The 12,442-nt window shown below is 40.6% G+C and overlaps 1 protein-coding gene across 1 annotated transcript in view; it reads left to right on the top strand.

Moving 5' to 3' along the window:
* The window catches only part of CHL1 (cell adhesion molecule L1-like), a gene marked incomplete at its 5' end in the record, with an annotated part of 41,861 nt that extends 29,656 nt beyond the window's left edge, over window positions 1-12,205 (top strand). The window contains 5 exons of the mRNA XM_009875175.1: window positions 1,041-1,220; window positions 8,529-8,690; window positions 9,368-9,499; window positions 10,114-10,186; window positions 11,989-12,205. Of these exons, the coding sequence (XP_009873477.1) occupies window positions 1,041-1,220; window positions 8,529-8,690; window positions 9,368-9,499; window positions 10,114-10,186; window positions 11,989-12,205 (764 nt within the window). The remainder of the gene's footprint in view (window positions 1-1,040; window positions 1,221-8,528; window positions 8,691-9,367; window positions 9,500-10,113; window positions 10,187-11,988) is intronic.
* Between the last annotated feature and the right edge of the window lie 237 nt (window positions 12,206-12,442).

Below are 12,442 nucleotides of genomic sequence, written 5' to 3'. Positions count from 1 at the left end.
TTCCGATCTAAATTCACATTGCTGCCGTGCCCTATTCCACATTTATAGGTGAAAATTATTTAGTAATTCCAAATTTTATTCCTAACCTAGTAGTTAAGAAGACCCATAAATTGTAGGTGCATTTTACTGAAGTGAAACTCGTTCGATGGAAAATAATTTGGAATGGGAGTACTTTGGCCACAAGTATTCAGATCTTCACATTCTGTCAGTGAGCACCTCCCTATAGAGTGCCTCAGCAGAAATGCAGACCACTACCATCGGAGTCATGTTATTGAGTAATCACAGTGAGAAATGACTAAATACGGGGGGTATGTCTTTCTTGCCTATGGAAGAACTGAGTAGCTGGAAGAAGACTGAGCAGGTAATCTCAGACAAGACCCATATTGTTCCCAGACTGCCACCACACCAGCTGTGAGGTGTGGTGACAATACAGAGGGTATTTTAGGTGTTCGAGGATGAACTGTGCCCTATGTACAAAAAAAAAAACCCAAACAAACAAAACCACCATGTAATTTTCTCTTACCTCTGCTGATAACAGAACTGCCCAGTTGCCTTTGCAAGCAGGGGCTGGAGGCTGGATCTTTGTTTTTGATGACGGTGGGCAGAGAGTGATCCATCTATTTAGGCAATTTGGGAGAGGTAACTCCTCCTTCAGCTGCCAGCTGTGCCAAGGCAGAGCAGAGCAAAGCAGAACAGCCCCTCCGTTAACTTGCTTGCAAAAGTTTGTCAACATTTGGAGGCAAAGCAGGAAGAAGTTCATATATATTTAATGATCTGGGAGACAGTAATTCCTACCTCCCACTCAATATGTGCATATCTAGAATCTGAGAGCTTTTTAAGAACAGTAATAGCTTACCGAGTAGTGAGGAGATTGGCATGGATGACAGAAATCCCATTTAAGCACTTGGCAGGACGGTGAGATTTGCTTATTCTGGCTTCGTCCTTCCTGCTTACACCAGAGTGCCTCCTTGCGTGACACGTTTCACATTCGTAGCCTTTAGCTGCCAGATCTGACTCGGCCATTTTTTTTTCCCTTTCAGTTAACGAAACGCATGAAATCGGGCCCCTGAACGATATCAGCGTAACCAACCGCTCCACGCTCAGCTGGAGGCTTTCGGATCTCAGCTCCAGCACCAAGTACAAATTCTATGTGAAGGCTTGTACAGTCAAGGGCTGTGGGAAGCCGGTCACAGAAGAAGGACTAACAATGGCTCAAGGGAGTAAGTTAATAGGCAATATGTTTTTATGCGCAGAAGCTCTAACAATAATAGAAAAATCTATTGAGGATATTCCAGGCTTGACATTTCCTTTGTAATTAGAGGAAATAAATTTGTTTTTCTCTCCATGAGAACAATCAATGAACTTTTTAATGTAGCTGTGCAGCTCTTCGGAAGAGTAGAGCGTATCTGTTTCGTTGTGCTGTGTTTCTATTCCCACCGATCAACTCTTCAAGCTGTACTAGAATAAGTGAAATACGTTTAGTCACAAGCAGAAGATTGAAATTCTGAATAATCTTAGTAATATAAAAACAAACTCTGCCCTTGCATGAAGATAAGGGGCTGGCAGTGGCATTAGGGGCAGGTATTTGACATGGAAAATCCAGGTGAACATAGACTTGACTGCAGTGCGTTTGATCCATTATTTTATTATTATATCAGAGACTGAAAGTGAGCATTTGTGTGCCACTTATACCCTCTCCTAAAACACTGATGTTCAGTCTTTTAAAGGAAAATCTCAGGCACTATGTGATAGCTCATCTTTCACATTCAGCTGGAACGAAATAAAATGTACTGTGCTCAGCAAGTCTGAAAATTCTACAGTACTGAGGAGCAAATCCTTGCTATTAATCAGAAACCATTGCTGTGCACTTACCACAAGGAAAGAGAAAGAGAATGTGATAAGCAGAAGAATCCTGGCTTCACCTTTTTTAGCAATGATAACAGTCTGGAACAATGGTGGTGTAAAATAGAAAAATGGTCCTTGTTGTACAATGTCCTGTTGGACTTCTAAGTTGCAGAATCTCTTCAGTTACTGGTAAAACAAGTGCAAAGCACTTTAAACTCATCACATCCCAGTTCAGGATCCAGTTATGAACTACCATCCATTTTCTCAAATAGAGAAACTCTTTTGTCTTGCAGGCTTCAGTCTCACTGGACTATGCAGGTACTCACATAGTAGTAACTACCAGCATGGTTTAAAATTTATTTTTCATTAAGGAAAATAAAATACTCTTTTTTTTTCCAAACTAAAAATACAACTTCACCTGATTCATTACGTTTTCCAGTCAGAATAATGTGTTTTTGCCACTTGAAAGCTTATAACTTCTTTGAATAACCTTGTCAGCTTTTATGAAATGCAACCCTGCCTGATATGCTGAAAAAGATGATAATGGTGCCATCCATTTTTTTATTCCTTCTCTTCTTTCCTAAGACTTTGTTTTGGCCACAGCAGCAACTAATTCTGGTGAAATGCTCGCAGAATGGACTAGTACAGTTAATAAAAGTTGCAAGGGTCCAGTTCTGCGATTAATGTGTGCTCCTTGCTGGTTCTCAAGCCAGTCTAAATTAAGACACTGCATCTGTCACTGAGATGCCATTAGAGTTTCGTGTCATTATTTGCTGGCTAAATTGTTCGGGTATTTTTCAACTAAACATGATAGACTGGAAAATATAATCACTCTTTTCAGTGACCTTCTTGGGGTTTTAAGCTGTGGTATGGGAAGCAAGGCGATTGCTCAAAATTAAAACAATCTCTCTTTTTGAAGAAAGGGAGTGATTTCAAAAGTCAAAGTTTATCATTTTAAATGACCTGCACAAATGACAGATCTAAAATGTGGTGCCCTCTGAAATGAAAGTCCAAAATAGAGCACTCCAAGTTTCTTCGGATTTTTGAGTCAGTGATTTTATATCCACTATGTTCCAGTTTTAGTAATAAAAACATAAAGCTTTCATTGTTCATTTTAAAGCTTTGAATAGCTTCTGCTGGTGTAATATCACCTTTGCAGGCTGTGCTGTATGTTCTGCCAGGGAAAGGGAGATGCTGAGGTGGAAGCTATGAGTTCGTTCACATTTTATCATTGATACAGTTGATCTGCCTGATTGTTGTTGCTTTCCTTTATTCATAGTTATCCCTGCTACTGTAATCTAAAATGAGAAGGAAAAGTCAATCTCTTTTAATATCTGCATTTGTGAGTATGCATGTATCACAACTGAAAACAAGTTTGTGCGGGGAAAATTGGTGTGCTGTAAAAGATAATTTCACCAGCTTGTAATTTATGTGCAAGTCATTTCCTGATGATGAGTTTGCAGTGGCATGAATGACTGAATTTAGTAAAAAAAAAAATAATCTTTCAATTAACTTAACGTAACTCCCTGTATAGATAAATGGGTAGATCATAATCTTTCCCTTCTTCCTCTGTGAATGAACCATTCAGCTTTTTGTTGGGAGTGGCTCGTTGCTTTGGGTTCACAAGACCATGTCGGTGACATGGACAGTGGCATCGAGTGTACCCTCGGCAAGTTTGCTGACGTCACAAAGTCGTGTGGTGAGGTCGACACGCAGGAGGGAAGGAATGTCATCCAGAGGGACCTGGACAGCCTTGAGAGATGGGCCCAGGCCAACCTCATGAAGTTTAAGAAGACCAAGTGTAAGGTCCTGCACCCGGGTCAAGGCAATCCCAAGCACAGATGCAGGCTGGGCAGTGAATGGGTTCAGAGCAGTCCTGGGAAGAAGGATTTGGGCCTGTCGGTGGACGATAAGGTCAACATGAGCCATCAGTGTGCGCTTGTCACCCAGAAAGCCAACCCCAGCCTGGGCTGCATCCAGAGATGCATGACCAGCAGGGTGAGGGAGGTGGTTCTTCCCCTCTGCTCTGCCTGGGTGAGACCCCACCTGGAGGGCTGTGTCCAGCTCTGGAGCCCCCAACGCAAGAAGCATATGGAGCTGTTGGAGAAAGTCCAGAGGAGGGCGACCAAGATGATCAGAGGGCTGGAGCACCTCTTGTATGAGGACAAGCTAAGAGTTGGGCTTATTCAGCCTGGAGAAGCAAAGGCTCCGAGGAGACCTTCCAGCAGCCTCGCAATGCCTGGAGGGGCCACAAGAAGGCTGGGGAGGGACTTTTGACAAGGGCCTGTAGGGATAGGCTGAGGTGACGTCCCTGCCCATAACAGGGAGGTTGGACTAGATGATCTCTAAGGTCCCTTCCAGCCTAGGCCATTCTATGATATGATATGTCCCTGCCGTGGCAGGGAGTAGGAACTGGATGATCTTTGAGGTCCCTTCCAACACCAATCATTCTATGATTCTGTGACTTTACCGAAAGACGGATGCTGATGGACAGAGACCGTCTCGTCCTCCCATCTCTGTTTCTCTGTTCCCGGCGGAGCAGCACCGCTCTTGGTGCTTGTCCGTGGAGCTGTCAGACTTTCAGTCTAATTACTGAACAGAGGGAAAAAACCACACTTGAATATTTGTCTCTCGGATTAAAAGCAGTCTCAGTGGAATTAATGCGAAATCAAAATAAGCGATATGAAAGCTTTCATTTATAGCAGCCTTGTGGCATGACCCAACACCACTGGCATTAGCAACTAATACAAAGTCAATGAAAGAAAAGGCCTCTTTCTTATCTAAGATGTTAAACATAGGCAAAATAGCTTAGATATGAAGCACTGATAGACAGCCAAAGATCAGTTGTTGATAAAATGCTATGGACAATTGTGAAAAACCTGGGAAAAAGGATATTTGCATTGGACTACAAGTTTAATTTTTGTTGCTTCGTCTTGGTTTCATTCCACAGAGGAAGGTACACTGTCTTTAGAAAATGAGTTTTATCTCTAACTTTCCATTTTCAGGTAGTATTTCTTAAATGACCTACAAACTAATTAACTTTCCCCTTGGAAATGTCGATTTCCAAATGATCGTTAGCTCTCAGAAGCATAATACAAAATAATGTTCTTACATAAGTGAAAAAAAATTAATTTAATATAGCAGTCCTTTTTTAACACAAAGCTTCTTTTCATCCAGAGCTACCAGTGTTTCTGAAGGATTACTAAACACTTACTACATGTTGAGAATGATTACTATGTGTCCAGAAATTCAAGCCTTAATGAAAAATTCATCCAGAGGAAGCCATACAACTGTAGTTTTATTTTCTAGAGAAGCCAGAGAATAGTAGTTCACCAGTTTCATTATATTTCAGTGGCAATTGGCACGTAACTCCCACAGGCTTTTTGAAAATCTTCGCCGGAGGGAACTAACCTTCATGACACACCATAAGAGGAGGAGAGTAACCATTTGTTACAAAATATATGGCTATAGTTCTCTTTTTGCCACAGGCACAGTGAGAAAGGAAAAATACAACTGCCTTAGCCATATGTAACCACGGATATTGCCACCAGCAAACCCCCCAAAATGCCCTTTTTGCTCACAACCAAGCGAATCCAATGAAACCTGTTTCCAACTCATGTCGATCTGAGCCAGAAAAATAAGCATGTTAAATATAGTATGGTAAATCTATCTGTCTCGGGTTATTTGAAGGACGTTGGTGGCTGTTTGTCTTTGCTATTTTTGTTTTTCCCCCTTTTTCCTCTTCTGTCAGCCTGCCCCAGTGTAGCCAACAGAGAGAGCTAAAAAAAGAAGCAGCAAGATACGAACGAGCTATAACCTGGCTTCTTGTCTGAGCTCAGATTTCCCCTACAGATGGCAATCAGTACAAATAGCTGATCAGTAACTCACCTACAAGTTCTTCTTAATAGACTTTACACACAGCAGGTTTCCTGGTGTCTATAGCTTAAAATACTCCAAACTTATCAACAATTAGCTCCTGCACTAAAGAACAGGAAGGACACTTGTGTTGCATATTTATACACTTTTAATAGCCAGGCAGTAGAGGAAAACTAATGAAGGTTCAACTTTCCATTTATTGCAGCAGATGTATTTAGACAGGTATGGTTGTAAATTAAGAAGTTGCCCTCAATTAATATTTAGATATTAGACTGCCAGCTTTTTTATATGAGTATGTTTTGTAACAGATGTGCTAAGTTTTGGAGAACTAGCACTCTTGGAAGTCTTTGGGGGCAGTTTATATTGTTTTTTCCTTTACACCATAAGCTTCTATAAAAAATGTGTGTTCTGTTGTTCTCATAAATCTTGAAGCCCGGTAGGAATATTGTAAAATTGCAGTTCAGTGTTTAATGTTCATGTGAGTCCCCTGGTATGGCTGATAAATAGTGGGGGGAAGATGAGAAGTGCTGGTGATATGCCTTTATTACTAATGCTTCTTCTCCCTTATTGTAGATTAAAAACCTAACCCAACTGCTTTCAATTTTCTGCAGCTAATTTCTGCAGCTCGCTGACCTTTCAATATGTTGAGCTTTTCCTTATCTGTATATCTTTGCTTTTATTTTTCAGGATGCTACACTGCTTTTTCTATTCCAACCACCAAAACTTGCCCCAATTAGCAATGCTTTCTCCTCTGTAGGTGCTCTCTTGCGTGTGTAACACAGACCAGAAAGAAACCACATGGAAAGAACCTTCCTAATCACCTGTCACTGGATTCCTGTGCTGAGTTTTAAAGAAAAAAAAAAAGATAAAATTGGTTTAGTGTTTTGGGATAGGTGATGTTAAGCAGCCTGGAAGGCCAATGGTAAATTCCCAGTCTCAGGTGAGGGTGGGCTCAAGCCCTCCCTCCCCTACGTGCCAGGGCAGAAAATACCAATTCATAGCATACCGTACCAATTCCCCCTTTCTGCTTCTGTGAAGAGCAGACCATTCAAAAAGAAGAGGCAGGCACAAGCTGGAAATAAAATAGGTGATAGATATGGACTGGTTAAGTCGGTTGAAGAAAATTCACAATGAACCCTAAGTATGGGCTACGCTCAGGGGGAAGCATTTTGCTTACCAGGAACTGAGGAGAAATGCTTCCTAAGGAGCCTTGTGTTGTGTACAGATGGAACCATGCGGTTATCAGGTCGTGCATAAGTGTTCTGTGGTGTTGAACACACTATGGGTTGAAGGTTCATATTCATTCTTGTTACTTTATGGCTAGTGTTCCTGCTAAATACGTGTTTCTGATGTCTTGATTTTAGAACTTTTAATTAAAATAGACCTGTGGTATCCTGTTGCTTAATTGACAGTTTGATTAAAAATTATAGCTCAGTTTCACATACTTCATTTAGCAAAAAATTACCGATAGATGGATTAATTTATGCTAATAAGCTGTGATTCAGTATCAGCAGTATTTCTACTGTATGTGTTCTGTCCGGGTCCCAAAGGTCTACTAATGTAACTGCTTATTGTACTACATGTATAGTTGCCTAGGAAAATTCATCTTGAACTGCTGCTTTGATTGTGCTTGGATTCATCTTAATCTTTTTTTTTTTTTATCTTTCAGCTGTCAACTAAGCCTTAATCTGTGAAAGCTTCTTGCTTTGCTTGTTTACTAGTTAAAGTATTAACAAGCGTTGTTTTACTGTCAGTGCTATTTGACCAAGTAGTTTTCAAATAATATTGTGTGCTCAATCTCTGAGTTAGACAACTTTGGATAAAGCAGGTGAATTAGGTGACTGAGCACAACGAAAGGGTTGTATTTGTTAAGTGCAGCCCCTCAAAACCTCTCTCCTGCCATCAAGGGCAGGCAGGCTCCTGTGTTGTGCCCTTTTGGTTGACTCGAGAGATCCCTTTTGTCAACACATAGTTCTGAATTTGCTTGTACGAACAGGCTTTTGATGTTCAGGCAGCGATTGCTAAACTCTGTAGATGTCCTTTCTTCTGTTATCCACAAATGCTATTTCAAAAAAAAAAAGCTTATTTAATGCTCTGCAATCATAATGCAGATGGAAATTGCAGTAGGCATTTTGCAAGTAAAAGGCTCAAAAACTAGGGCTACTGGAATTTCCTTTGTACCTCTTAATCAAATATTAAACTCGTCAGCAACATTTAAATGCCTAAATGTAAATATAAAAGCAAACTTCAGCTATATTTTGAAAAAGTGCTTTGTGCAAGCATTGTGGCATTTGAAAGGACATGGAAAATCACTGTCAGAAGAGAAATGAGTACAAATCCCAATGTTAATTTTTTTCCATGGGATGTGTAAGAATCCATTTCCAGATAACAAGCTGTCTGTGCTTCCCTGCTGAGTTCAGTTCAATGGGAGAAGCATCAAACCCCAGATTATCTGTACAAAGCCAAGCCCATTTCAAGTTGTAATTTTTTAAGCACGCCTTAGTTAAAGCAGATCCATAATCCCCCATCAATATTAACTTTCATCCTGGGAAATGAACAAACCCCTTCATAAACATCAGGATTACTTCAGGCTGCTGTTTATTTTATCTGATGCAATATTAAAAGTCAAATAGGAGGAATTTTTTTTTTTTAATTCGCTGCCTGCTTTTGAAAACCAGATTACCTGATGACAAATGTTAAAAATCCTTGCATGTCGTATTCGTGTGTTATTTTAACTGTGCATTCCACAGGCCTCTTCTTCGATGAATACCATTAATCAATATGACTTGAATATGTACATTCCATAGGTAAAGGCAGCGGCAAGATTTCAGAAGCAGTAAAGCCCACCCAAAAGTTCCACCTCGTTGAGGCGCTTGAGCCTGGAACTGAATATACAGTTCGTCTAGTGACTAAGAATTGGGTTGATAACAATAGCATTTTTGAAGATGTAATTGAGACAAGGGGGAGAGGTGAGATGCGAAACCCTTCGAGGTGGTAACATTTTATTCTGAATGTAAATAAACGCCGAGGTTCCGTCTTAACGTCGGGCAGTGAAAGTGTACCCAAGTCCTCATTTTTCTTTCAGTCGTTTTTGAGGCCGACCCTTTGCAGTTGAACCCCAGGGGAGCAGAAGCGCATCCGTGGCTCTTGGCTGAGGCTGCGCTTTACTCGTCACCCAAGAGCCTGGAAAAATTAGAAACCTTTGTGAAACAGATTTCCCTCCTATGCGATTTTGAAAGGGTGATACAACCCAGTTTAAGTGTGCCAGTCCAGCGCTTTGCATGTGTCGGGTGCAGTTTTAACTCTTGTTTCTTTCGCAAAAACTGCGTTTGCATGAGGAGCTTAACAATTCTCCATTTGGCTTTCCTATTTGGCCTTAATCCTTTGAGTCAACTGCTCTCAGAGTTCCCTTTCCAAAATGTCTGTGTTGAGCCTTGTAGACTGTGCATTCCCCTTAAGTCTAAAACTGTCACGCTCTGGACTTATTTCTGTCTCGCATTTCTTGGAGTTGAACACAATAAGTAGTGATAGACTGATTCAATTAGGATCTGGCGAGGTACATGTTATGTAGTCATGTTATAGCTGGGTGATGCCCTTTTCCTCTGATTAATTTTCTTCTTTTTCGTTCCTCTTCTGTTTCGCAAAGCCTACGCTGGCATTTACGATGGAATTTCCACCCAGGGGTGGTTTATCGGACTGATGTGCGCCATCGCTTTGCTCACCCTGCTGCTGCTAACTGTTTGCTTTGTCAGAAGAAATAAAGGAGGAAAATATTCAGGTAAATGGATTTATTGTCCTTTTGCTATGTTCACATGTTAATAACAAGCATCCTTCACGCTCTTATCTCTGGAGGCTGCAAAGCCGCAAGCAGAAACATCCAATTAAGATTTGTAGCTTTTGATAAATAGCCTGAGAACGGATTCTAATGAATATAAGTGAAACCGTGCTCTGGGTGAGATGGTGCTGTGTGCTGGGCAGAGACCTTGCAAAGGCCTTTGACAGTGCTCGTTGAATCTTCCAGAATTTAATCCAGCTCTAGAGTCAAGGTCCTTCACCAGCTGCACCTCTGAGTCTCTCTTGGCAGGATTGGCTCCTCACTTTCCACCTGGTAACTGCTACTCGACATACTAACCCACCCCGCTCCCATGGGGAGCCAAACTGCTTAACAACAAAATACCTTGCTAAAATTAATTCAAAGCAATGAGTAAGGATTTAAGTATAAATATTTAAAGCCTCAATCTGGTTGCCCAGCGAGGCTGTAGATGCCCCATCCCTGGAAACATTCAGGGTCAGGTTGGACACGGCTCTGAGCAACCTGCTCTAGTTGAAGATGTCCCTGCTCGCTGCAGAGGGGTTGGAGTAGATGATCTGTGCTTTATTTTATTTGTACAGTGAAAGAAAAAGAAGATTTGCATCCAGATCCCGAAGCTCAATCAATAAAAGATGAAATCTTTGGGGAATATAGGTAAATAGGACCTGCTTTAACAAGCATTTGTCTTTGTTGGGGTTTTGTTTGTTTCCAGCTGTCATCGTTATTTAGGACGTTTTTATAGCATGCTATTAACGCTATTTTTTCATTTTCAAAGCAAACCTCGTAGGAGTGGATAATAGTAGGAATATAAAGGTATATCCAGTATACTTCAATCCATCCAAGTTGGGATAAAAGTAAATGTTGATGTATCGGTGGTTATTTTACACTTGGGTTTTTGTTTTGGTTTGTTTTTTTATTAGAATGCATGAATAATGTAAATACATATGATAATTTGAGTTCCTGCTGCAATGCCCACTGAAGTCAATAGAATGACTTTTCTGTCTTCAGTGGGTTTCTAAATTCCAGTCACGCTCCAAATGCTGTAATATGGGGAGTGATCATTTTGTGGAAGAAAGAAAAGTTTAAAGTACAGTCAGAGACGGCAAAAAACGAGACAAACCTCGCTACAGAAGTTTCTGTAGGGGAACTGAAATAATCACTTTGGCTGCTTTAAAAGAACTAAAGCTTACAATATTACCAAACTGTGGTACAAAAAAAATACATCATTGTGAGAATCATGCTGGAAAACTGGTGTCACTGGCCTTAAGGGCCTGAAATTTCTGTTGAAATTCCACTTATAAATGCTACATTATTTGTACTGGAATAGGGTTTTTTTTACTGCATAATTTCATCTTTATTTAATTTTTAATGCTTTCTAATGGGACAAATATTTAGAAAGGTAAGAAAGTCCTGAGGTTAATAACTTTGACCCCCTCCTTTCCCCCAAAACTTGTCTTTTTTGTAAATAGAAATGCCTTGTGCAGAAAATTAGCTAATATTTTTACTGTAATGATAGAACATGTTATTGATTACATGCTGAAGAGGTAAAGTTCAGGTGCGTTTCTCTGTCCTTCCATAGACAACTTTACTAAAGCTTTGACACTGAGTTGACATCATCAAGGGATGTAATGGAGTAATTATGTACCTAATTTGGCCTAATTTGTTGGGGTTTTTTTGTAATCTTTTAATGTATTCCAATTCCCCCCAAATATTGCCCTCAGTCAAAAGTCAGTTTGCTTTGGTTCTTTTTCTGCGGTGCCGTTAGGAGGAATGGCCAATGGAATTTCCTTTTTTTCCCTGAATTTTTTGTGAAATTGCCATTAAAAATGGACTGCATATGGGCAGATACAGACACTTGGATTCTGCTTTTGTTTTTCCCATGTTCCTCCGCTTTAGCAGAGAGAAACTCCATCAGTTGCAGTAAGGTGACAGCTGAACAAATGAAAAAAAGGGAAAAAAGCCCCTTTCGTAGTCATCTGAAATCAAACAACTGCTCACAAAGCAGAGAGGTACACCCTACAGCTGGTGCCTCACCCCATAACTTTACATCAGTTCACCAACCTCAAAAGGAACATGAAATAAATAGGCCTTGAATATCCCCTTCTGTTTTGTCACATGGAAACGGCTCTTTCTCTAAGGTGCTGAAGAACTTGACGCCAGCTCTGATTGCTGGAATGGATCCCTCGAATCCTTCCCAGCATTTCCTTTTCTTTCCCAGTCACTTTCTTCTATCCATCCAAGGGGAAAAAAAAGGGAAAAAATCCCAAGTACACGTGTAGTTTTCATTGATGTTTGCCTTTTTAGCCAATACCATTGTTGTAATAATCTCAAAGCCTTGTCTGTGGGGAGGTCGGGTCGGTCCATGTGACCTGCCTGGAGGGGCACCAGACCAAGTAAAAGAGCAGTTTCCGTGCTAAAAAGCTAGATTTTTGGAAAGGCATTTCTTTGTTTTGTAGTGACAGCGATGAAAAGCCGCTGAAAGGCAGCCTCCAGTCAATTAACGGGGACATTAAAGCCACTGGAAGTGCTGATAGTCTGGTAGATTATGGAGAAGGGGAGCACGGGATGTTCAATGAAGATGGTTCATTTATTGGAGCTTATTCTGGATCTAAGGAAAAAGGATCAGTGGAAAGCACTGGGAGTTCGACGGCAACTTTTCCTCTCCACGCCTAAAATATAAGCAAGAATGATTCGTGTTGAATTGTGATATTTATCTTGATTAGTGCTCCACAGTTACCACATGCGATTGGAAGCAGGTTGCCAATTGAGCCAGTCACGAACCTGACATCCAGGTAATATCAAAATAAGTCACTGCCACTAAAGGAGGATTTTCCAGCCTAATTTCTAGGTGTTTTCTTCTAATTAAAACAAAACAAATAATTCTTTACTATACAAAATGTCTTAGTCTTA

Source organism: Apaloderma vittatum, unplaced genomic scaffold (genome assembly GCF_000703405.1).
Source record: "Apaloderma vittatum isolate BGI_N311 unplaced genomic scaffold, ASM70340v1 scaffold13778, whole genome shotgun sequence".
NCBI classification, from domain to species: Eukaryota; Metazoa; Chordata; class Aves; order Trogoniformes; family Trogonidae; genus Apaloderma; species Apaloderma vittatum.
The sequence above is the reverse complement of the archived record's forward strand: the minus strand, read 5'-3'. Positions and strand labels throughout refer to the sequence as shown.